Source organism: Chenopodium quinoa, unplaced genomic scaffold, assembly GCF_001683475.1.
Source record: "Chenopodium quinoa cultivar QQ74 unplaced genomic scaffold, ASM168347v1, whole genome shotgun sequence".
Classification (NCBI taxonomy): domain Eukaryota; kingdom Viridiplantae; phylum Streptophyta; class Magnoliopsida; order Caryophyllales; family Amaranthaceae; genus Chenopodium; species Chenopodium quinoa.
This window is the reverse complement of record NW_018742455.1, coordinates 768,923-795,290: the sequence shown is the minus strand read 5'-3', so window position 1 is coordinate 795,290 and position 26,368 is coordinate 768,923. Positions and strand designations below refer to the sequence as shown.

At 33.1% G+C, this 26,368-nt stretch overlaps 3 protein-coding genes and 1 pseudogene across 4 annotated transcripts; 2 read left to right on the top strand and 2 right to left on the bottom strand.

Annotated features, from left to right (window-relative positions):
• The first annotated feature begins 786 nt into the window (after positions 1–786).
• On the top strand, positions 787–1,788 carry LOC110717380 (cytosolic sulfotransferase 15-like). Its single transcript, XM_021896063.1, has one exon. It carries the CDS (start codon positions 787–789, stop codon positions 1,786–1,788), a length of 1,002 nt encoding a protein of 333 aa, XP_021751755.1.
• Positions 1,789–4,205: 2,417 nt separating this feature from the next.
• LOC110718174 lies at positions 4,206–6,018 on the bottom strand (annotated as a pseudogene).
• Positions 6,019–14,568: 8,550 nt separating this feature from the next.
• Positions 14,569–15,866, bottom strand: LOC110717131 (cytosolic sulfotransferase 5-like). The gene has a single exon (XM_021895770.1). It carries the CDS (start codon positions 15,844–15,846, stop codon positions 14,827–14,829), a length of 1,020 nt encoding a protein of 339 aa, XP_021751462.1. The 5' UTR covers positions 15,847–15,866; the 3' UTR covers positions 14,569–14,826.
• Positions 15,867–21,096: 5,230 nt separating this feature from the next.
• LOC110717116 lies at positions 21,097–23,255 on the top strand. 2 transcript variants are annotated; one of them, XM_021895764.1, is made up of 7 exons: positions 21,097–21,231; positions 21,308–21,472; positions 21,569–21,646; positions 21,730–22,423; positions 22,517–22,640; positions 22,727–22,804; positions 22,883–23,255. In XM_021895764.1, the coding sequence occupies exons 4-7, from the start codon at positions 22,374–22,376 to the stop codon at positions 23,000–23,002; spliced, it is 372 nt and encodes a 123-aa protein (XP_021751456.1). In that variant the 5' UTR covers positions 21,097–21,231; positions 21,308–21,472; positions 21,569–21,646; positions 21,730–22,373; the 3' UTR covers positions 23,003–23,255. The 2 variants fall into 2 exon arrangements, with proteins under 2 accessions (XP_021751456.1, XP_021751451.1); XM_021895759.1 differs by having other exon boundaries at positions 21,106–21,231; positions 22,500–22,640.
• Positions 23,256–26,368: the final 3,113 nt, after the last annotated feature.

Sequence of the window (26,368 nt, the reverse complement as noted above, 5' to 3'; positions counted from 1 at the left end):
CCTCTTTTCTCTCCATACCATGTATTTTTACAAAATTTTAATCAATGTTATGTAGTTCCAAATGCATAACATTCCTCCATTTCCACTTCCTCCAAGCAAGTATGGTTCCTTTTTTAAAAGCAATAACTAATAACTAACTTTGTTATTGTCAATCTTTCTTTTTCTGTCTATCGATGTCATCTCATGTTTTGATAATTGACAATTATATTCAATTACGATGAATTTTACACAAAAGTATTATATTACTAGTCTTGAGTTCCAAACTTTCTAGTGATGTATCTAAAAAATGGCTAATTGATCAGATTGGTATATAAGTTAAAACTCTTGTGACAGATTGGTATATAAGTTATTGTCGAAAACATATTGGTATAAAAGTTATCATGTGGCGACATATTGGTATAAAAGCTATCATATGGCGACATATTGGTATAAAAGTTAATATGTGGCGACAATTAATTTACCCCTATTTTTTTGTCGGATGAAAGAGTGTGTTGCATACTATGTTTACAACAATAATTTGTTTGAATTACTTTTGCAATTTTATTTATTATCATAATATACTTTTTCAACACCAAATAATAATTTTTTCCCCTCTTCCCACCCACCTAAGATTATCAATAATTATTTCTTTCTTTTTAGCTTATTAAAAATATGAATTAAAAAGAGAATCTCTATATTTATATATATTCCCTATATAAAAGACTAGCTCCTTGCAAGAGTTGTAATCTTTCTTTTTTTACCTCTAAAACAAACGTCTATACAAATATAAGCTTAATTTGTATACTTATGTCAACTAGCACTAAACCAAACTCTTTAGAAGATATAGAAGAATGCAAACTAAAACAACTACAACTCACCCTTCCTAAAATATTGTGGCTTGGTTCATATCCTACTTATCTATACCAAGGATTTTGGTGCCCTGTTCTTGAACCCACAATTTCATTCCAAACACACTTTCAAGCACATGATTCGGATATTATCCTAGCCAGCCTTCCTAAAAGTGGCACTACTTGGCTAAAATCTCTTATTTTTTCCGTCGTTAATCGGAATAAGTTTCCCGATTTATCTAAACACCCACTTCATACTCAAAATCCTCATGAACTCGTTCTCCAATTCAAGTACAAACTCTATTCAAAAATCAAGGGATGTCAACTTGATCTAACCCAACTACCCTCGCCTCGACTCTTGGCTACCGACATACCATATCCGTCTCTACCGGGTTCTATCAAGACCTCTAAATGTAAGATTGTTTATGTTTGTCGAAACCCTTTGGACACGTTCATATCATTATGGCATTTTAATCTAAGATGTGAGAGAGATGAAATCATTACACCGGATATGATAATGAAATATTTTGAAGATTTTTGTAAGGGGGATTTTCCATTTGGTTCATATGAGGATCACATATTAGGGTATTGGAACGAGCATACACGAAACTCGAACAAGGTGTTGTTCTTGGAATATGAAGGGTTGAAGACGGATCCATATGATCAAGTAAAGAGGCTAGCGGAGTTTATGGGTTGCCCGTTTTCAAAAGTGGAAGAGAAAGGAAACATTGTAGAAGAGATAGTCAAGCTTTGTAGTCTTGATAGCTTAAAGGAAAAGGAAGTGAATAAAAGTGGTAAATTTTATGATTTTGTGGAAAATAATGCTTTATTTAGGAAAGGTGAGGTTGGGGATTGGATTAATTATCTAAATCCTTCAATTGTTAAGGAACTTCTTCATGACTTACAAGAGAAACTCAAGAAGTCAGGATTTTCTTTCAAGTACTATCAACAAAATTTTTGATAGTTTTGTATGATTCTCATTAAATTGTACTTCTAGTTAGAAATAAATTAAATTGCTTTTTATTTTATACAACTTCTTTTTGTTGGATTATGATCATAATTGTTAAGAAACAAGAGTTGGCTCAAGTGATAACCAGTTTGATGTCACTTAAAAGAGGTCTCAAGTTCCAACCTCACATAATGTAGAAATCTCGTATTGGGAGACTCAGTGACTCACCCACCATAAGTTAATTGTGCAATTCGAGTCGAATTTGAATATACTACGTAGTTAAAACTAAGCTCCGATAAATCAGATGGGGCAAACAAAAAGAATAGCCCGCATACCGCACATGATCTTCACTCTTTACATGGAAAATTTTTGTCCACAAAACTTTCAAAAATCATCTTACGTTATCTTTGTCTCTATTTATTTTTATTATTATTTTTTTTTTTTTTGACGGCATCTTTGTCTCTAATTGGGAATTAAAAGTGTTCACAAATTGGTGATTAAAAAAATTGGAAATTTTTATAATTCGCCATCTCTCCAAACACAATATTTTGATTTAACTAATATGTACCTAAATTTTGCTACGGTATATTTTATCAAATTATTCTATTTGAATATGGACAAAATTATATACTCGGTATAATTGCATGAATTTGATGAATGTAATTACATATCACCTTAAAACTTTAACTTCATGACTTATACGAAGTACATGTTTAAATTATACTACACTACGATGTAAAAAGTTACCCAATTTTATTAAAATAAATAAAATAAAAAAAAGTTATAAAGATACCCCAAAGATTAATTAAAAGTCACCCTAGAATTCTTTGATCACTTATATCATTGTAATTTAAGTAAATACGAAAATAACAAAAGTTTTTGAAAATGATAGTTTACAACCCGCAAGCAACATGAATAATTGTCAATTTGTCAGCACATGATAAAAAAAAATCCAAATTTTACCGTAAACTGAAGGTAAAAATGTCATGATGATACAAATGCATCCATTGCATTTCGACTTTACATTATTGGTAATGACAAAAAAGGCATATGAGTGGCAAAGAATTGAGGAGACGGTAACTTCGTAACGAGTTCATGAACATTTATAGTCGTGTTGAGAAATTTCTGAAAAAAAAAAAAAAATTATTCAATTTTATGACGAAATTTCTTGTTATTATACCAGCAAATAGATCATTGGCTTTTACGAATTTGCTTTTTCCTTCCCTCAAAAAAAAAATAATAATAATAAGGATAATTTTTAAAAAACCACCCAAAAATGTGTTGAATTTCTAACTAACCACCCAAAAAAAATTTTATTTTAAAATACTACTCATTAAATTAATTTTTTGCTCAGATTCCCACCCAATTTGAAAATCCGGTGGTTTTTTTAGCTTGTGGGGCCCACATAACGGCTAGTTTATGCTTTTATTTGTTTTCTTCCCCCGATTTTTCCTATAAAAGTGTATTCCTTATTCAATTTTTGCAATTAGAAGCAAGCTTAATTTTGTGTAATTTGGGGAAAAATTTTGTTTAGGAGCAAAAATTGAATAAGGAATACACTTTTATAGGAAAAATTTTATGAAACTAAAATTGCGCTATTCTCACATAGTGCGATACTAACGTACTAAAAGTCTAATACCATACCACAGTATAAAATCCACAATACGCCATGTGATTGATCTTCTTAGTAGACCATTACTTTATTTTGGGTTACTCGTTGAATTCTACTAATAGATAGATATTGAATACTATGAATAGTGATGATTAGACAAGCCTTAGATGACCAATTCAATCAAACGTTTAATCTCATAGTGGCTTAAAAGTTCATAAATAGTTTATATACTTTATAACGCCCCCTTATATGAGTCCATATATAGGACTTGAAATGTGAATGCAACTGGCAGCGAAGGTAGTATATATAGGACATTAGGATCTAGCAGGGCACGTGTCATGCCATAAAAAAAAATATGTTTTTTAATAACATATACTGTAATAAGTTTATAATGATCGTCTACTCTCGTTCTTCGTACATATTCAGGGGCGAAGCCATAAATTAAAATCTAAAGGGGTCGAAACTTATATTAACTAAGATAATATTATATACTATCTTTGTTAATTTTTATGTACAACTTTGGGGTATTATTTGTGAGATATAAAATATTTTAAAGTTGTACATAAAAATTAACAGAGGTAGTATATGTTTCCATATATAAGTTGCAAACTTTTTTCTTTTTCATTATTATAAATTAGCTTTGACTTGTTTTGAATTTTTGATGATTTCTTTTTACTAATATATAACAAAACAAATGTTATTAACTTATAGGTTGTACAAACTATGATTAAACTCAATGTATAGTTTTAAATAAACCATTTTGATTATTAAATATATGGTCAAAATAATTTGTACAATATGTTAATAAAACACAAAAAAAAAAAAATACGAAGTTGAAATTGATATTTGATACGGAGTACAAGACAAGCCAAACTACATACAATAATTGTACAAGTAAAAATACGAAGGTGAACCCGTCTATCCAACATGTATAATGTGTACACACATTATTAAGTAATAAAACAATACTGAGTACAAGTTTATCTCTTGGATTGCAAACTAGTTATCAATAGAGATGTCAGAACGACGCTAATCCGACCCGATCCGATCCAAAGCTGATTCAAAAAATATATGAGATTTCGACTTATATGGACACAATAATTTATTAGTAGGTCTAAATTTTAAAATTTAATTTGACCCGGCCGTACCGACATGACCTAATTATTCCCGATTTGATCATCCAAATTGACACCTTTACATATTATCGCCAAACAAACAAAACAACTTTAACAACAAAAACATAAAATACCAATAGGTTATTGGTGATTGAGATTACACTTGATAGGGATGACCTGTGTTCGTTCCCCCGCAATAACAATTGGGAAGGGAATGGAACCTAACCACCCACAACTTATCCCTGAATCCGGATTACCCCAAAGGGGAAACCAGGTGAAACACCAAAAAAAAAATTAACATAAAATAAAAAATAATATATCAAAGGCAATAAATCAACCAAGTGATAGTGGCCGAAAACAAACCATCAACCTTCTAAATTACCTTGGAGCTTCAAAAAAGACTTGCTGGTACTTGGAAGAAAAACCAGAAGCCTTTAATTTTGATCAAAACTCTTAACTAATGAAGGGCTCAAATAATTAGTCCAATCTCCAACTTGCCCTTTTCTAAACAAATTTTTGTTTTCAAAATACCCAAAATAATTACCTTTCTTGTTCACTTCCATTTCCTTCAAACTTTCAAGGCTACAAAGTTTTATTATATCATCTATGATACCCTTGTTTTCTTCCTCTTCCGAAAACGGGTAACCCGCAAACTCCGCCATCTTTTTCACATGGGCTTTCGGATCCTCCTTTAGCCCTTCATATTCCAAGAACAACACCTTATTTGGATTTTGTACGCTCTCTTTCCAAAAACCAAGTACATGATCATCATAAGGACCAAATGGAAATTTCCCCTCACAAAACATACCAAAATGCTTCTCTATCATATTATGATCTAGCTCATAACCCTTACCCTTATAAAGGTCTATTTGAGAGTAAAAATGCCATGATGAAATAAAAGTGTCCAAAGGATTTCGACATACATAAATTATTCGAGATTTTGAGGATCTTATTGATTTTGGTAGTGACAAATAAGGTATATGTGTCGCAAAGAGTCGAGGTGGGGATAATTTGGCTAAATTGGGTTGGGTTCCATCACTATTGTTATCATAAATTGTGTACTCGAAATGATGAACAAGCTTATGAGCATTTTCGGTATGAAGTGGGTGTTTAGTGAAATCGGAATAAATATTCCGATTCACAATAGTATAAAGGAGAGATTTTAACCAAGTGGTACCGGTTTTAGGTAGGCTAGCTAGAATGATATCGGTGTCGTATGCCTCAAATTGGGTTTGAAATAAGATAGTAGCTTTAAGTGCTCTAGATGGTAACCATAATTCCTGATATAGAATTAATGGGAATGCACCCACCCATGATTCCTTTGGGAGTGAGTTTCCAAGCTGTTTTACTTTATCTTCTAATTCTTCCATTTTGAGGGTTTTGTGGTTTCTAAGGGCTCCATTGCATGCTTAGTGATAAGATCATGGTGTTATATAATGTATATCGTATACATATTCTAGATGATTTTTTTTTTTAATTTTTATTTTTTTTTGAAAAAAGACCTAAAGGACACTAGATGATTTTATATATGGTTGTCATTAAATTTTAAAAATGAACGGTTCAAATTTAATGAATTTCCCCGTCAAAAAAAAAAATGAATTTCGAATTATTTTTAGATACTATCATATCATATAACTAATATATAAAGCTAAACTTTTAGCCAGGTCACGAGACATCGACACTTGGCGTTCTAACTTTTCGCCAAGTGTCGCGCCACGTTGGATAGATTTAAATAGACGATTAAAAACTTAATTTAAATTCTATTTGGATATAATTTTAGGATAAAATTGTTAGTTTAGAGTTTTATTTTCAATAAAATACCAATATTTCAGAGGTACAAATTGAATTATAATTTTGTTAAATTTTTTTGCTAAAATATAATAAATTGTCATAAAAGCACATCAATTCCTAACTAATTTTGTATCAATGATATGTTTAAAAATTTGACACATAAATTAAAATTTTATCTTCAATAAACAACCCGGGCATCGCACGGGGCACAAAACTAGTTATTAATTAAAATTTATTTAATTATTATTCTTTAAATAAATTTATTCATATTTTTAGATTTATTAATAATTAAAACTAAATATCATAAATTAATTTGAAACAAATTTAAAAATTAGAAAAATTATTATTCGGATGAAAAATGAATTTTGAAAATAAGAAAAATGAAATTTATTTTATTTGAAAATTTAAAAATAGTTCATAATTTATTAAATCACAGTCATCGTCCAATTTAAACAATTCCAATAGAATTTTTTAGTCTTAAAAAATAAAATTGTCATTTTTAACCGTTTATCTCCTGATCACATGCATCTTTATCTTTCTCTTCAAATTTATTAGTCACAAAGAAATTTTTCAATAAATCTATGACAAGACTTTTGTTTCATATAATATTAAACGGAGGTAGTATATCAAATTGATATGTAGAAAATAATAGGAACTGGGGGAAGTAATAGTAGAACTGGAAAACGGGTCGTTTAGGTTGGTTCAATTCGGGTCGGGTCGGGTCGGGTCATTCGGGTTTTGGGTTAAAGTCGGGTCATCTTTTTGGGTCGGGTCAAGTTCAGGTCAGGTCAATTCGGGTCGAGTCAGTTCGAGTTGAGTTACTTCGGGTCGTTTAGGATTGATTTTCGAGTCAATTTTGGGCCGGGTCAATTTCGATTCGGGTTAATTCAGGTCGGGCTAAGTTCGTGTTGGGTCACCAAAATAAATTCACTTACAAAAAAAATTGGAAAAATAAAGTAAAATCGTTAAAAAAAATGAGTACCTATTACTTAATAATTCATATTTCCTCTGTCCCTTATTAATAATCCCTTATGGGTAATTTTTACGGGAATTTATAAACATAAATAAGAACTAGAAAAAATACATTAAAAAGGTAAATTTACATTGGGTATGCAAAAAAGTAGAGATTGAAAGTAATAAAAGTATATGGAAACGCAAAATTTACATGGAAAAAATAAACTGTACAAATATTGTTGCAAATTGGAGGGGATTTTGATAAAAAAAAAATATTAATTGTACTTGAAAAAAGCAAATAAGACTATTATTTTGAGACTTAAAATTGGCCATAAGGGACGGAGGGAGTAGGAAAGAAAGAAGCCTTAAGCTAAGTAATTTACCATTGTACCCTATTCAGATCACTTCAGGAATCGAGTCACTTCGAATTGTGTCACTTCGGGTCGATTCAAGTCAATCAATTCGGGTTAAAATCAGGTCAGGTCAAGTTTGAGTTTTGGGTCAATTTCAGGTCACGGTCATTTTGGCCATCGGGTCACATTCGCGTCAACTCCATTTTGGGTCGGGTTCGGGTTCAGGTCGAGTTAGTTCGGGTTCGGGTCAATGATTTTGGGTCAATTTTGAGTCACGGGTCAGGTCGTTTGGGTCGAGTCAGGATTACCAGGGCTAAGTAATAGAAGTCTTTTTTATCTCATAGTAATTGACACATTCAAATTTTGCACACATGTTGATATACTAATTTGATATTTTCTATACATGTGAATATTAATGAAAATTATATTAAAAAAAGTTATACTATGAAACTTTAATACTTCATCTGTTATACAAATATTGCAACAATAACTGTGTTAGGAAGTTTCACAAATATACCAAAAATATTTTTTTATTGTATTTCACATGTTTTTTCCGTTTTTCTTACACAATATCTCATAGGTCCCTACCTTTATTCCCCCCTCTCTCCTTTTTTTATAATACGTGTTCTATTTCATGTTGCAATATCTGTGGATTAGAGGAGGTATTTCATAACTTATCTAACATACTTTTTGATAAAATATGTTTTTTATTATGTTAAAAAAATATAGTAAAAACTAATACTTCATATATGACGAATAACGAATAATAATGTAACATATCAATTATTTTGGGATAGGAGTATGAAAGAACGAATTATTGTCATATAAAAGAAAAATAAAGATTAATGGAAAGATTTCTAAAAAAAAAAAAGAAAAAAAAGGATTGATGGAAAGAAATTGCTTCAGAAGAAGCGGGGACCGATTTGCTTTGAACTTATGCGCGGTTGCTCACCATATTTTCCGTTGTCACTCTCAGATGACAAAGGATTTATCATAAATTCATGAAACAAAACAACTTAAAAAGTGAAAGTAAGGGATAAGTTTAATGTCGTTAGAGCTTTCTTTCCGATTTTAAAGCATTCTGAAATCGATTTTAATCACTCATCCTTGTGGCTTTCCATTAAAAAAATAAAATAAAAATAAAAAATAAAAAAAATCACAACTTCAAAACGTGAGGAATGAAAAAGAGAAAAAAAAAATTCCTTTTTTATTTTTTTAAAGGCAATTTTCAAATTACATTTATTTAAAATTAGTATTTTGCAAATTGCATCCATTTAAAAAAATTGCAAATTGCAGCCTAAAAGTTCTTATAAATTGTAAATTGCAGTACGATTTAACTTTTTCATCAGTTTACGTGTCAAAAAATATTCGGTTAAGGGTTTAGGACCCATTTTTTTAGTTCTTAAGGGACCGAATTGAGCTCAAAATCAGCAAAAAAAAACAAAAAAAAAAAACAAAAGTGCCTCATTTTTACAACAAAAAATAGTTGTCCACATAGCGATACATTTTTGTTACGTAAAACGAGTCACTTACTTTTTTCAAAAAAAAATTTCAAACTCAATTCGGATTCTTAAAGACTAAAATGATCCCTAAAACTTTAATCAAAATTTTTTTGACACGTAAACTGATGAAAAAGTTGAAACGGGCTGCAATTTACAATTTATAAGAACTTTTCGGCTGCAATTTGCAATTTTTTTCAATGACTGCAATTTGCAAAATACAAGCTTTATATTGCTGCAACTGGCAAATTTTCCTTTTTTTTTAAAGTGTTATCAGTATCAAAGTTGCTCTACAAAACAGGACCTGGGGGTAATTATGTGAACCACATTTTACATTGCCAGTCTTAGTTGACAAGGGATTTATCATAAATAAAAAAATAAAAATAAAAAAAAAAACTTCACAGTTCAAAATGTGGGAATTAGGCTCTGTTTATCGGTAGCGTTTTAGATAGCGATTAGCGTGTGGACCAAGTCAAAACACTAGTAGGAAAAAATAAGTGTGTTTGGTAAGGTACCTAGAGGTATCGTTTAAGTAGCTTTTATCAAATAATAATATTAGCATTTGAATGGTAGCTGGTAGCTTTAATTTTTACAAATTTTCTTTACATTTTGAATATTATTATGCTTGTACTTTTACTTTATATTAACATTTCAACCGCTATTTTTTGCCAAACGCTCATACTATTAACTGCTTCATTGAAAATTAACTTATATCAACTTCTAATTAACAGCAATTCGCTACTCTAAAATCTAAACTCTGTTCGCTATTAATTGCAATGGTTCCACTTTAGTACCTAATTAGGAAAGTGAGTTTAATGGAGTTAATTATTGTGTAGGTAGGATTTGTGGAGAGTTAGAAAAGAAATAGTGAGGAAATGGATTGTTAAATACGGTAAAGGCTACACATACAATTGTTGTATGTGGTCCCTACATGCAACCTCACTTTGTTATGTTTTTATTGGCTATAATAATGGGCCCATGTTCCATTAGAATTCAATTTATATTTTACTCCTAATTTTCTTCTCTTTTTTGATGATGTGTTAAATTTTTAGTGGTGTTGTATGTAGGGACAACATAAAATAATTATATGTGTATCAGCTCTCTATTAAATACTAGCCTTCCATTGATTGCTCCAGACAAGGGGGCCATGTGGGTAATTATGTCAAGTTGTCAACCATATTGTTCATTATTATGTGAACCATAAATTCAAAAACAAAACAATTCACAGTTCAAAACGTGTTGAATTAGGTTTTTATTTTTATTTTTATTTTTTTTATTTTATTTGATTTTTATTTTATTTTTTGTTATTAGATAATAAGCATAAGTGTCAAATCGTTTACTGGCCTCAACCTAAGTATAAGTGTCAAGGAAACCTTTTGCATGCACCCGGTTTACAATAATTTTATTGTACATCGAACATTTTATGAAAAGTGACCCTTTTTTCTTATAAAAGTGACCCTTTTTTTTATACAAAAGTGACCCATATTTTCACAAACGTGACCCTTTTTTTCACAAAAAGTGACCCTTTTTTTTTACAAAAGTGACCCCTTTTTTTTATAAAAATAACCTATATTTTCACAAAAGTTACCCTTTTTTGCGAAAAGTGACCCTTTTTGTTTATAAAAGTGACCCTTTTTCTTTACAAAAGTGACCCTTTTTATTACAAAAGTGATCCATATTTTCACAAAAGTGACCCTTTTTTTTTACAAAAGTGGCTTTTTTTTCACACAAGTGACCCTTTTTATTACAAAAGTAACCCATATTTTCACAAAAGTGTTCTTTTTTTTTTTACAAAAGTGACCTTTTTTCACAAAAGTGACCCTTTTTATCACAAAAGTAATTGAGCTACGTATGCAAATTGCAAAACAAAGTATCAAAATCTCACTGGTTTTTTTTTTGTTTTTTTCAAAAGTAAACCAGACAAGTATTATTTTACTTTGATTCCAAAATTTTTGCTACTGCTTCCGATTACCATACAAGCATCGTCACCATCATTACCTTCGGAAGCAAGGAACGAAGAGCTTGATGCCGCGATCGAAGGAATGAACAACCAAACACTCAACAATCGTCAGATCACTGTTAACGAGGCTCAAGCTCGCGGCAGTGGTGGCTTTCGTAGTGGGTGAAAAATTAAATGAACATACATACCTTGAAATTAGCTGTAGAAGATGAATCATTGATCAAAACAGGAAAATTTTGTTACAAAATCAAGATATAATCGTAAAAAAAAGAAGGAAATTGAAGAACAAAGAAGAAGTGCAGAGGAGAGAGAAGAAGTGCAGAGGAAAGAGATGAAGAGCAGGAAAAAAAATCAAATACAAACCCATGAGAGAAAAAAATAGAATCTTGCGTATGTAAACTTTCGCACGCCATTGCCATTCATTAAGTTATTGTAAACCCGCTTTTTTTAAACTTTTGTGAAGTGTCAAATCGTGTACTTCTAATAAATCATTTATTATCCAACAATGGGGAAATTTGGTTTACTTTATTAAAAGGGGAAGGAAAATGGATCCTTTCAATTATCTCCTTACATTAGGTATCCAAACAAAAGATAATGCATCTTTTTTATTTCTCTTTAATTCATTCCCTACTTCTCTCTATTTTTTCGCTTCTCTCTATCCAAACATAATGTAAGGCTTTTAACAATTACTTATAGAAAATTATTTTAAAAAAAATATGTAATCCCCCGTATTTTTAAATATTTTATAAATGAAAATTTATTTTATTTATAATATTTATTTGTTATTTTTCATAATTTAATTTCAAAAGTTTCAAATTATTAATCTGGATCAAAAATTATTTGAACAAATTATTTTATGCACCTTTATTCTACAATTTATGTCCAATCACACAAGCCTAACCCATTTGTTTACTTAATCGACCCATTATTTTTATGAGGCCCAATCTTCCTATTTACCCTACAATTCTCTCCTATAAATACCCCATGAATCCCCAAAATTTTCCCACACAAAAAGGTTAGTCTTATTTTCTTTCTCCTTAGTTTTATTAATTTGTGTAATTATAATTATTGATTTATGGGTTTTGATTTTATTGTTTGAAATTAATTTAATTAGTATCAAATTGTATTTTGATGATTAAACTTTATAATTTCAGATTTTATAAGTGTCAGGATTTTCAGATTTTGTAAATTTTATAACCTAGGGTTTTTAATTATTGAAAATCATGATTTTAGGGGGTTTATGAACAATTGATTTAGGGCTTTTATAGTAATGATGTTTTGAAATTTTGGTGATTATAAATAATGATTATTTTAACTTAATTCCAGATTATTTTGAACACTTAAATTCAGGTTTTAATTTTTAGATTTCCGTTCGTTAATATTAATCATGTTTTAATCCCGATCAGGTTATGAACTCATCCGATTTTGATGAAAAAGTAGCGTTTTTCTCGTGGCCAAATTCTGCCTCTAAATATGCTTTTCGGGCATTTTTTGATTTTAACAAAGTTTTTTTATACTTAAAATATTATCCTTGAGTTTGATTGATAAAATTAATTATGTTTAAAGTTAATTAAGCATAAATATATGTTTTTATTGAAGTTTTATGTGCTGGAAATAGTTTCTAAGTACTACTTTTGATGTTTTATAAAGAGGGTTTAATCACCCACTAAAAAGGGAGATTATTAGGGGTTTTTAAATAATTTTCAGATTTTTATTAAACTTTAAACTTGCTGTAATTTCATGTATAAGAGTGTATTTTAAGGTTTTTATGAAGAAAATTCAAAGAACTATATATAAGCCTTTAATTTTAACTAAAGGGAAGGTTTTAAAGTGTTGTTTGATTTGGATTTCGAAGGTTTTAAAGTAAGTCAGTATTGCTGTAAATTTGATTGATTGGGTATTGATTGAGATGTTATTGTTTGGTTTTGGAGAGGAGTTTATTGAAGGTGATTTCTAGATAGTAAAGTGGCATACCAATTCAATTCGTTTATTCAAGGTACGTACAAGTTACGAAACCTTGCTTGTAGGTGCATGTTTAAGGACGGATCGAGAACTTAGTATCATGTATAGGGTTGACTGGGTTAAATTGTTTGGTTATACATTGTGAATTTCAAATGATGTGCACTGTTTTATATTGCAAGTATTATTTGTGCTCTAATTATGCAAGGTGCGCTTAGAGGCAAATGTATGCAATTGGTGTAAAAATTAATTTATTACTCATTCATGATTATGCAAACAAGATGAGTAAAGGAAGAATTCAAGTCTTATAAGACGAGGTTAAGGTTTTGGGGTGCCTTATGCACTCAAGGTGTTTATACACCGAGGTAGTAAAGGAATAAATAATAAGTGTTGTTTGTCACTAATAAATCAAGAATTCAAATTGGAAACTTGTCTTGTTTGATTGAATTGTGTTTAGAATGTTTGTATTGTTATGCATATGAGTCATCAGCAAGTCTAAACCTGTAAATCACATAAAGTGCAAGATGGATGAGCAATAAAACTCTAGATTGGTGCACTTCTGGATTAATGACAATCAGGGGTTGGGGTACACGGGGTATTAGCCGTATACTTTTATCGAGGCCATCTGATCTACGAGTCTCCTATTTCAAATATTTTTTAAAACTAGGAGTTAGGTGAGATCTCATACTAACTACGGTCACGGAGTCGCGCCCGTGGTCGTTGGATGTTTATTGATGTTTCCGAAAGGAGGCATGGGGTTTTTCTTTTATTAATGTTCTAAATGGGACATGGGTTGGACAACCTTGTCTATTGCTAAATCCAATGAAATAAATAAATAAGTTAGTTAATATTAACTAGTGAAGTCTTAATAAATTTGATGGTTGAGTCATGTGCTGAGTCTATAATTTAATGATGCTTATGCTTGATTATTAGTAGCATGTTAGGTATTTCTTAATTAATTTCGCAGCTTGTATGTACTCACCTTTATTGATTGCGTGCTTTTGTGTGTCTTTCTTTGGTCATGGTCTTCGCCTTTCAATGACCCTGTGATGATCCAATTTTTACACTTGAAATATTGGGGAGCAGATTAACCACATGTTCTTACACATGCAGCATTCGCATCAGGGTTGTAGGATTTTAAGTGGAGAGTTGGTTATTATTCGCAGTTTATTTCTTTTCATAAGTTTGAATTTATTTAAACTCTGGTTTTATTTATTTACTACTTTTGCTGGGTTTTGAATAAGGGCCTTAATGGTTCCAAGTTGTATGATTTAATTTGGTTTTGGTTATTGGTTTTGAAACTTATTTATAACTAAATTAGTTTTTCCGCTGCTATTTTCTAATAAAGCCTTAACGTTTGAACACGTGGCGGTAGCACGCCAGTAATTCTCTTGAATATTGTTTAGAGTCCTCACAGATTTAAAGAGAGAATTATTGGAGTGTTACAATGACATATTTATATTGTATATCAATAGTACAGTTGTGGAGATTCTTCGGATCATAGGGAGTAACATACATAGTTTTGTGTAATTATCAAAATACAAATAGCTCAAACAAGAACAAGAACAATATTATTTTAAATTCAAACTGATGATTCGACTCAATGTATAAGCTAAACTAAATATAATAATAATCATAAAAACAATAAGCTAAGCTCCCCTTCCAACAAATGGTAAATATTGGACGGGTCACACACTAGTTGACATCATAATACATAAAACATAAATAAAATAACACTGCATCAATCTTAACGTGGAAGTTTTTATTTATTTATTTTTTCTTTTTTGAGGAAATCTTATCGTGGAGCTTAAAAAGAGGGTTGATAATATTTAGAAGAAAAATTAGTGTCCTTAAACTTTTCATGGAAGTTTTGATCAAACCTATTTGTCATTGAAGGAGTCAAATAATTAGTCCAATCTCCAACTTCCCCTTTCCTAAACAAAGCTTTGTTCTCAAAAATTCCATAAGCATTACCACTATCATTCACTTTCATTTCCTTCAAATTTTTAAAGCTACAAAGCTTGATAATACCATCTATGATACCTTTGTTTTCCTCTTCTTCCGAAAACGGGTAACCCACAAACTCCGCAAGCTTTTTCAAATGAGCTTTCGGATCCTCCTTTAGCCCTTCATATTCCAAGAACAACACCTTATTCGGGTTTTGTATGCTTTCCTTCCAATACCCAAGTACATGATCTTCATAAGGACCATAAGGAAATTTCCCTTCACAAAACTTACCAAAATATTCCTCAGACTTACTATGATCTAGCTCTGTGCTCATGTTATGGCTAAGCCGATGATAAAAATGCCATGACGAAATAAAAGTGTCAAAAGGATTTCTAGTCACATAAATAATTCGAGTTTTAGAAGTTTTTACTGATTTTGGTAGTGATAAATAAGGTATATGGGTGGCTAAGAGTCGAGGCGAGGGTAATTTGGTCAGATCAGGTAGGGTTCCATTAGTGTTATTTTCAGGTGGGAACTCCATATGAACAACAAGTTCATGAGAATTTTGAGTATGAAGTGGGTGTTTGTTAAAATCGGAAAAGATATTCCGTTTTACAATAGCAAAAAGGAGGGATCGTAACCAAGTAGAGCCGGTTTTTGGAAGGCTAGCTAGAAGGATATCTGTGTCGTGTGCCTCAAATTGGGTTTGAAATAAGATAGTAGATTTAAAAATATTAGGGGAACACCAATAACCCTCGTATAGACTTATGGGAAAAGCATCCATCCATAATTCCTTTGGGAGTGAAATTTCAAGATGTTTTACATAATCATCTAATTCCTCTATTTTAGGGTTTTTTGTGGTTGTTTCTAAGGGCTCCATTGGCTAGTGATCGATTATGTTGGATGGAAACAAGGTCTTACTACCTATTGCTTATATAATGTATAGAGGAAATTACTTGTTAAATATTTTATTCCATTGAATAATGATTAAACTAAACAAATTTAAGTCAAATATTGGTAAGTAGATTCTCATAAATGTCATAATATTTAAAGCATTTAATGACATACGTACTTACTGAGTGAGTAACGTACATGCAATTCATGCTGGTATGAATAAAACAAACAAAAAAACAAGTATTGGTGAGCGAATCCCCAAATTAATGCAATAAATATAGTAACATGTTGCTGCTGCTCACGAAACGAAAAGTATATTAAACATTATCCATGTCGATGGTTATTTGATTGATAAATTGAATTAAGAGATTGCAAAATCCAAAGGTTAATCAAAGAAATATAAAAGAAGTATTGGTCATGTTTAAGGAAAATATGGAAGTTGAAAATGATCAATCCGAAGCAGGCGCCAAAACTTTGTTTTGAGGTTTCACGAGCCTCAACGTTGTCAAAGCTTTTATGAACAAGGAAAGCTATTGAAGAAAAGGTCACATGTTCAAGTGACCTGTTTGAAGACCTTACTTGGTGATGAGTTGATCCTGCCAAGAAAAGAAATGCTAGCCAAGGTCAAATAGTTTCGATTCTCTCCGCTACTCTCTTTAGGGCGTGTTTTATGTTTCTATAAGAAAATCCTCATCTGCAATATGTCCGGCCAAGTCCAATTTAATGTTGTATTTAATTTCAAAAGTTATAAAGGCTTAAGTGTTAACAACCAGATTTTCAATTCTCAAGTTGTTTTAATTTTGAAGTTGGTAGTGGTTAGTCTTAATTCTTATTTGGTATGTTGTAAACTCTGATTATATAAATATATTTTGCTTTTGTAAAAATTAAAAAAAAAAATTACAAAAAAAAAACCTCCAACTAGTCAAATAAATATATTTATTTATTTAACTATTTAATTGTATTAGTTAATTGTAGAAAGGTAGACTTGTCAGTCGGGTTGGGTTCGGATTGAGTCGCTCAGGGTCATGAGTCATTCGAGTCGGTCGGGTCACATTTAGTGGCAGATCTATCCTTGATCACGGTGGGTCACGCGAACTAGAAAAAAATTAAATCTAACAAATGTGAACACGTTGAATGAAGAATTGAAGGGAAAAGAACAAAACAACAGTAACATAATAACATTATTCTTCTCTCTCCGAAAACTTGAAAGTCACGAAAATCGCCACACCATTGCTGCTTGCCGCCGCACCTTTCAACCACCACCTTGCCCGCCGCCGCACCTTTTAGCCACTTCCCAGTGCCTACGGCCCACCGCATAGTCGTACTCCACTCCTATAACCTTCGCCTTCTAGGCTAGTTAATTTATTTTTAAGATTTTAATTTCGTATTATACACTAATCGTTGACTTGTTGGGTTGATTTTGCGCTTAATTGAGTGTTTTATGTTATTTAATCTAGTGAATTAGTGAGTATGTTTTTTAAATTGTTGTTTGTTATTAAATTTATCAAATTAGTGAGTTAGGGTTTCTGATTTTTTTAGGAATTGATATTATTGAAGTTTTGATTTTTTTTCTATGAAATTGATATTATAAATTGACAATGGGCTAGTAAAATTGATGATTTCATATTTAATTTATGAAATTAGAGGGGTTAAGAATTTCTTTTGGCATGATCATGCAGAAAGATTCGATCTTTCGATCACCAAGTACCCCCGATTCTTAGCCCAAACTTGAATACCCTAGTCGCAATTTTTGAAATAAAAAAAGTTTGAATCCCCCTTTACTTCAACCTAGAAGAAAAATGACTATCACCGTGTATTTTTTTTGGTATTATAGAGTTCGCATTCAAAACTCTGTGTTTTTTGTGTCTCGATGAACCCTTTGATGGGAAAGCAACCAGAAGGAAGAAGATGAAGAGTAATGAAGAGGGAGAAAGAAGGAGAAAGAGAGATAAACGGAGGAAATTAAAATCAGGTAGTTGGGTGAAATAAAAGGGGGCATTTTTGTCATTTTGCTATTTTGGTTAACCGTGGTTTGATTTTATGTTTAAACACCACCATTAATGTCATCATTAGGAGAAAAAAGATAATTAATGTCATTTTGTATAATTTAAAAAAAGGCGGGGGGGAGGGGGGGTTTACCTTTGATGCGTAGCAGAAGTTGTGGGTCAACGTTGAGAATTTCCCAAAAATTAATTTATACAAGTAAACATTATAACAAATCCAACATTTTTTTTTTTCTTTTCATATGAATGTGCAAAATTCCAAGTCTAGCTAAAAAAAAAAAAAAAAAAAAAAAAAAAAAAAAAAAAAAAAAAAAAAAAAAAAAAAAAAAAAAAACAGGGGGAGTACGTACTACCTTTCACTAACCTTTCAAAGGTAAAATGGCCTTTTGGTTATTTCAAAAAAAAAATGACAATTGACATGCACTATTTGCTCAAAATAGAACATGTCTGATTGATAATAAGTACGTCATTTTAATTTTGGAAAACCGACAAAATGTCTTATTATTTTGACAATTTTTCTTATTCCTAAACAAAAAGGATGGAAGAAAATACTGCATTAATTTAACTTTATATTATGTACAATATAACATTAAGAGAATAAAAATTACTATTACTTTTTTAATGTTGTTTCTCTTCATCTCACAATTAAAAACGTTGCAACACAAAGTTTTTTTTGAATAATAATGTTGGGTTTTGGTGATTCACCAGCCATCCGTGGCTGAGACAGCAAAGGGCATAATATGCATAGTCGCGGCTATGAATACTGCTACTGTACAGTGTGCACGTGTCACTTGACTCATACTCTGTATTGTTTTGGCCTTGTGGGTTTCGAAGGGGTAACAATTGTATGTACTACATATGATTCGCATCGCAATAAATAAATATTTTTTTATCTCATAAATAATACCTCTTTGTTAGAATCCGAGGTAGTATAATTAATTATGTAATCAATTGATTGTCTCGATAATTCTCAATCATTGCAATTATTGACATGATCATTGTGTTATGCATGAATTATTTGATGTAGTATATATACTCAATTCTTGTTAGGTTGGAAGTATGAGTCGTGTTGTTCCACTTGAAATATTTAATAAAGAACCACTAGTTTATAACCTAGGTGAGTTACTCCTTTAGTTGACATATGATTTTGAAATGAATCTTCACTTAGGTTTATAAGTGAACTTATGTCCTTCATGGGAAAATTATATAAAGAACAACTAGTTTATAACAACCTTTTAACCCCAAAACTGTACCACCACTTCTAACTTCAAAAACCACCATCCCAAAGCACTAATCTATCCTCATCAACTCAGAAAATCCTCCAACCATCCCGAATATAGCAAGAGGACAGCTAAATATTTATACAAGAGGAGGAAAATAAAAAAAATAAAAACTTAATTAAGAAGAGTTGGCAGGTGGTTGTAATTAATTCTTCTTAGTGGAGGAATTAGTTAAGGCACTAGCTGACGTGTCTTCCACTAATTATTGTGAAGATGATGTCTCAACACTCTATGTCTCTACACTAAACAAAACTCGAGCTAGGAGCTTTCAATTCGTGTCGGACATGTGTGTGGGATGAAGTACCGATCAAAATATACTGATATGCTTTGTTATATTCAGCTAGAAAATGTTCATTGTTGTTATAATAAATGTTCATTCTGGTAACGACCTCATAAATATGTAGTTGGGCTCGACCTCAGCTAATAACGATTGAAACAAAATAGATTAAGAGAAAAATGGACTGTGCTATTAATGAAAATCTCAAGCAATTTTTGAATCAAATATGCAAACTAGCCTATCACTGGGTTTAGGTCGAGGAGATGCAATTAGATGTCTACATGTCTACATACTACAAAGTGTGACACTTGGTGAACATATAAAATGTCAAATATTGATGTTTTTAAATTTCATGGCCTGACTGAATATTAGTTAATGTATCACTTCCTCAATCCTTTTATTAAGAGTCTACACTATTTGATTTTTTTCACAGGAATTAAGAAATTTGTAGATTCCTTAAAAGTAATAATTGGGAGTACAAATATAAATGCGGGGTTAGGGAGATATGGAGAGAAAGAAAAAGTGATAGAAAATTTTTTACAAGAGGGGGAGAAAAAGTATTGAAAATTGATGTTAAAAGTATAAAAAAACAAAAAAGAAAAAGAAAAATGATGACAAATCATCAAAAAAAAATAAATAATATTGTTAAAAAGTACAACCTTGTAATAGAAATAAGCTCTTACTTTTGGTTACCAAAAATAGAATACATGCTCTTAATAAAAGGATGGAGGGAGCTGAGTAGTCAAATGCCATGATGAAAAAAAAGTGTCTACAGAGTATTGATTGTAATAGTGAAAGATATGGTATATGAGTGGCTAAAAGTAGAGGTTAGATAATTTGGTTAAATCAGGTTGGGTTCCAGACTCTAGTAGTGTTGTTGAAAGGTAGATACTCAAAATGAAGAACAAGTTCATGGGTATTTTAAGTAAAAAGTTTGGTGTTTAGTAAAATAGAAGGAGGGATCGCAACCAAGTGGAGCTGATTTTTGAAAGGCTATCTAAAAGGATCGATAACTGTGTCATGTTCCTTAAATTGGGTTTGAAATAATATTTTAGATTTAAACATTATAGGGGAGCACCAAAAAGAGCAAATTCAAGTTTATCATGTTGAGAAACATTCCTCGTTTATCAAGGGGCTTTTTAGTACTTTCATACGTCAAAGGTAAGGGTAGTACTGTCTTTTTTGGTTGGAGCTGTAACTCTACACAGTTGACGATCGTTTGAAGGCGTTACTCTCTCTCCTCTGTCAATTTCTCTCTTTCCTCTGTCAAAATCGTTGTCCTATTTTCTCTCTCCTCTATTATCTATCCTTCATTTTACTCCCTCCCCGCTCTCTCTACACAGTTCCGTGGATGTTTTGTTAGTGGTTATTTCCTTGTACCCAATGTTTCCGGAGGATTCTCGGGACCTGGTTGCGGACGGCAGTCGGAGGTAATATCATGTCAAATTTCTGGAGGCAACAATACGTCAAATTTCTGGACGGTCGAAGGTAAGATCACGACAAATTTCAGTGTGTGTCGATTGTTAATACTTTATTCTACGTGTTTTATATAATTTGAAGTTATCTTTGAGCGATGTCGTGTGCCGATTGTTGTGACGGCGATTTCAGTTTAGAGTTGATTTAGGGTTTGAAAATTAGTTGCTGAAATTAGTATATTAATTCTGTTTGCACATGTGCGTTGCCTGATTAATGTTGTTTTATGTGCTTAAAACTAGGTTGTAGAAGAGGAATGGGTTGCTGAAATGGTGAATTCGGCTATGGAATTTAAACACAATGAGGAACAAGACTGTCGTTGTGTACATCTTGAATTGGTAAATGCCTGGGCCCTATATTATCTGCAGTACATATTTTTGTGGTTGTTTATGCTGATGCTGGCGTTTGGTGTAGGAACTTGGTCTGAATGCAAAACGGAAAAGGATTAGTGATAAGGTATTGGATGTCATTTGTTTGATTCATTAGTATTAGTTGTTATTTCTTATCCATTGAATGTGATGTATTCTGTGTTTCATATATGGTTGCAAGATTAGACCGCTATACCAAGAGATGTTCAAGGTAAATATATGAGTTCATGTTACTTGTATCTGCATATGTTTTTAATTTGTTGAATATTGCACTGTTTGATGATTTTGCCATATGTGTAATGTGAAGGATGATTGCATGACTGTCGGTGGGTTAGTAAAAGCTAAGGGTGAGGTCTTGAAGCAGTATGCAATTGGTACCTCAAAGGTTTGTGTTTCATGTATTCTGTTGTAAATTGGTATTGAAAGGATTAGATATCATTCAATACTTATGTTAGGGATTATTTGCAGGCTCCAAACTTGACATGTCGCATAGAGTCTTTTGGTAGGATATGTCAGAAGTTTGATGGCAGACGAAGGCGGTGGGTCACAGAAATGGGGTTTGGGGGTTTGTTGCACCTTGCTGCTTTAGGGATGCAGTTTCCAAGGCAACTGGCATATTGGTTACTGACTCGTGTTGATCCGGTTAGAAAAATAATGATATCACCAGATGGTAAAGAATTTAGGTTGTCTCCAAACCTAGTGTATTGGGTTTTAGGAATTCCAAACGGTGGGAAGCCAGTTCCTACTAAGAAAAACATGACCTCTGAAATAAAGGAAAGAGTAGATGCATTACTGAGAGAGTATGGTAGTTCTTAGGAAACCAGGTGTAGTAGATATGAAGGTCGTGTGTACATTAAGTAAGGGTATATCTGTTAATCACATGGTAATGGTGAGACTTGAGGGGGAATGGAAAGATGGGGAGGAAGCTGAATTTAAGACCTTATTTCTATTGTTGTCCCTGCATATGGTTCTATGTCCCACCCAATCCCCTAGACTATCGGCGGATCTTGTTCCTTCGTTAACTTTTGCACAAGAGTGTACTGATTTTGACTGGTGTGGGTTGGTTGTGTCAAAGTTATTATGTAGTGTGGCGACTTTTGCCCGGACGTTTTATGCTAATGGTTATGCTCGAGGAAGTGGAGGATGCTTGCTATTCATTGTGGTAAGATATGTCAGTTGCTGATGCTCTAGTTGATGGTTTCAATTACATTCTGATATGTTAGTGATGATGTTTGTAGGTTTTCTATTTGGATAGGTTGAATAAGGTTCCACTTTCTTGGGGATTGTTTCCCAGGATTAAGGTGTGGAGTATGCATGAGGTTGGTTTAGTTGCTAGACTGGATCGGAAGTCTCTTGATGGTGATTTTGGAAAAATGGGGGTAAAAGCATTTCATTGTGCTGTAATGGTGGGTGATTTGGTTACTAACTGTTTAGTGTAAATTAATCGGTTGCTATTTAATTGCAGATGCTTGATGTGGCATATGGAGAGGACCACCCCAGGGAGGCTTGTGATAGCAATGGTCCCATTGTGATGCACAATGAGGTATGCATAGCATAGTTAATGGACAATATCAGAATCTTTATTGGTTTTTGCTAATGAATCGGTTGATATTCTGTTTAGGTGGCTGAGGAAGGTCCATATACACATAAAGCACCTAAGGCACGTCGGATTAGATACACCGCGATTCCCTGTTTTGTTACCACCCATTGTCATGCTCCACCATCTAGGGAAGGCTTTTGACGTGAGTTATTACTTATTCAAAACCTGGTGCATGATTGTGAGATTCAATGGTCCCGTTGTCATGCGTAGTGAGTGTATTTTTGCACGTTGTGAGTGCGGGTTTTACTGTTATGTACGATTGTTAGATTGTGAGATGAAAATTTTGTTGTATGTTAGCAATGTAGTTTGAACAATAGGCCTTGCTGTATCAACTGTAATAAATGTTCCCCTGTGGAACGAACATTTGATAGCCAAATATGTTCACTTCATGTAAGGCCTTTGAATTTGAGAATAATTTTCAATTCATTTGATGAAAATACTGAAATAAACATTACAGATCTAGTTTGTTCAGTACATACTAAAGTTTGCTGATTTAGTACAAACTGAAACTAATCCCTAGCAATTGACCTAGTGGCAATTGCTGCTATTAGAACATTGTTAGAATCTGCACCCTCCTCCCAGCAGTCCATCTAATCCTGCATTAGTTATTAACCATTATTTCTTCACTACAATGACTAATTCCCAGGCGGATATCCAATCATGCATTAGGTCCCTGCAACACGAGGTGCATATAATGTATTGTATTCAGGCAAGGAAGTTATCTGGAACTTAATATTATGTGAAAAAGGGGCGGTGTTAGAGACTAACCTGAATCACACCATGGACACTGCTGAGAGTGGTATTAATAGGAACAAAGTCTACGTACTCCTCTCGCCAGAATACCACAATTCCCCCTGAAATACCTGTTGGATCAACCATCATCCATTTATCGTAAGCAATCATACTAAGGACTGCAGCTGTGTCTTATATGCATAACCTGTTATCTGAAATAACAACCATATGAGGTTGGTGCTGTATGATTAGGTCCTTGATGTTTCGGAGAAATGATCGCCGAGCCATTCCTCTTGCATTCCATTATAGTATAAGTAAGTCTGGGATGGTTTGAGGGTGATGAAAAGGCTCTACCTGTTCTTCTGTGAAGCTCGTGACATACTCTTTCTCCAGTTCGGTGCAGGGATCAATAAGGACATAGTGCCTAGGGACACAGCATATGTGTATTGGCCGTTCCTTGTCCGGTGATCCGCTTGGTTCCCAAGATACAGTTAGCTACATCTGGTTTTCAGGTCGCCTGGCGCAAAGTAACTTCATAGCATTTATCCAACTCACTATGTGCACATTAACTGCCACATAGCCGAGGTTAACCATTTCGATCACATGGGGGGAGAACTGGAGGTGGATCCAGTATGTAGGCGAATTCTGGAGGGATGACATCCATTGACCGTTCTTCTAACATTTTCTCCATTAACCAGAAAAAAAGCTGCTTCACCGGAGGCGAGAGAAATACTAAATCAGAAATGTTTGGGAGGAGGGCTGGGATCAGATCTCCCTTGTTATTCAGCATTTTCATCTCTTTCCATTCTTCAGGTACTACAAGTGGGTTGTAGATGATTTGCCTCAGCACCTCCGCCGGGGTGACCTTCACATCTTCGATATGAGCTGTCTCAAGCATGAACATAATATTGTTTGGGTTCAGGTCTGATATCCCAGCTGCAGGGGGGGCTAGATCTGAGACATATGTGTTCCATGTTTCGAGTATTTGCTGCTTGTACTCAAAAGGAGGTGATGCTAGCTGGTTTGGGCTGCTCATTGGGGTTGATGATGGTGATGGGGTTCCTGGGTTGTATGTTTCATAGTTTGAAACCATTTTCAGAGAGAGTCTGTGTTGATGAGTTTGAAAGGAGGTGAAGTATGTTGAGATGGTGAAGACCATATCGGCCCATTATATTGCAGAACTCTGTAGAATTTCCAAATATGGGTCAAACATTATCGGCCCATTAAATTGCAGAACTACGTAGATTTTCCATGTTTCATAATTGGATTGGCCCAATTATCGGCCAGTCGTTCAATTTTATTTTGTTGTCCAATGGTTCGGTTAATTGATGGACTGGCCCATTTAACATATACTGACGGCAGTTGTGTGTACTAAATCCATGACTGGGCCTTTTAAATATTGGTTCTCATTTATGGACTGGGCCAGTACTTGTCAAGATTATTGATTTGATAATATGTTTGTCCAGTCCGACTATGTCCAACACTTATTACATAACATTACGGACTGCGCCAATGTTTTATTGAGCTAGTTGTTGCATAATTCAAGTATTGTAAAATTTCTAATAAAGAACATGGTGGACTACAAACTTTGTAATATTGCATTCACAATGGGCCATTACAATTTTTAGGACACTAATCAAATTTTTGGATGAAACAACTACTAGCGAACTTACAAGCACTAATCTATCATGTTATGACATTCCAAACATTCATTGAGTAGTCTTCCAGATAGTTCTCAATGGTCAAATTCTTATACAGGATAACCAACAAGACCCCTCCAATGACTCCGTACACTGATCTTCCGGTAGATTTGTATATGTTCACCTCGCTACAAATGAAACGGCCCATACGAACATATGACCTTGTCTCGGTTAACACAACCAGATCAGGCATGTGCAGGTCTAGCATGTGCTGGAATTGAGGTAGAAATGATGATCTGGATACATCTCTGCAGTTCCAAACCAAGACCCTAGCACCCCCAAGGTTGTTCTGACATTTCACTATGTTGAAGTCAAGTGTCACCTTTCTTTCATCTAGTGGGTTTGCACTTAAACACTCCCATCATGCGCACACTTCATTCAGGCGTAACGTACTGGAAGTGGTGAAAATCTTCAAATCATCTGAGTAGCTGTTGATCTCCATCCTGTGCCTTCTTGCGTTAAGATTACACGTTTCCATTACGGTTGGTAGTATGGATGGGGAGTCAACAATATTTGCGATGCACTCTAAAATTACATGTTCTAACTCGATTCCTTGGACACCCCCTTCTTCTTTAAGTTTCTTCTGTATGGCTATCTTCAAAGCTAATGGGAGCAGGGCCAAGTCAGACAGATCTGGTAAGTGAACTGGTGTGACGGAGTTCTTTTTCAACAGCAACAGGTCACCAGACGGTCGTTGGCCATTGGCTATCCAAGTAGTTGCAGTAGATGCAGTGACCAACTGCACAGTAATTGCCTGATATTCTCCTTTTTTTATTGGCTGTATAATGGCCAATACCCCCTTAAGTTGTTCAGGGAAACCTCCCACGGGACGTGTAGGCTTCACCTTCACAGTCAGCGTCGGGGTACGGAGCAGGACAAATGGGACCATCCTATTTTTGAACAACACAATTTTTTTTTCTACCTTCATTGCTCATACAAAAGCCTTTAGCTTTTCTTGTCTGAAGTGTGTGTGCATTTATTTTTAGGTAGTTCATTTTGGTATATTGAATTGTGAATTACGATCTGTCATGTGGTGTGAAATGGTATGAGGTGTGTGTGGGGTGATTTAAGGGGA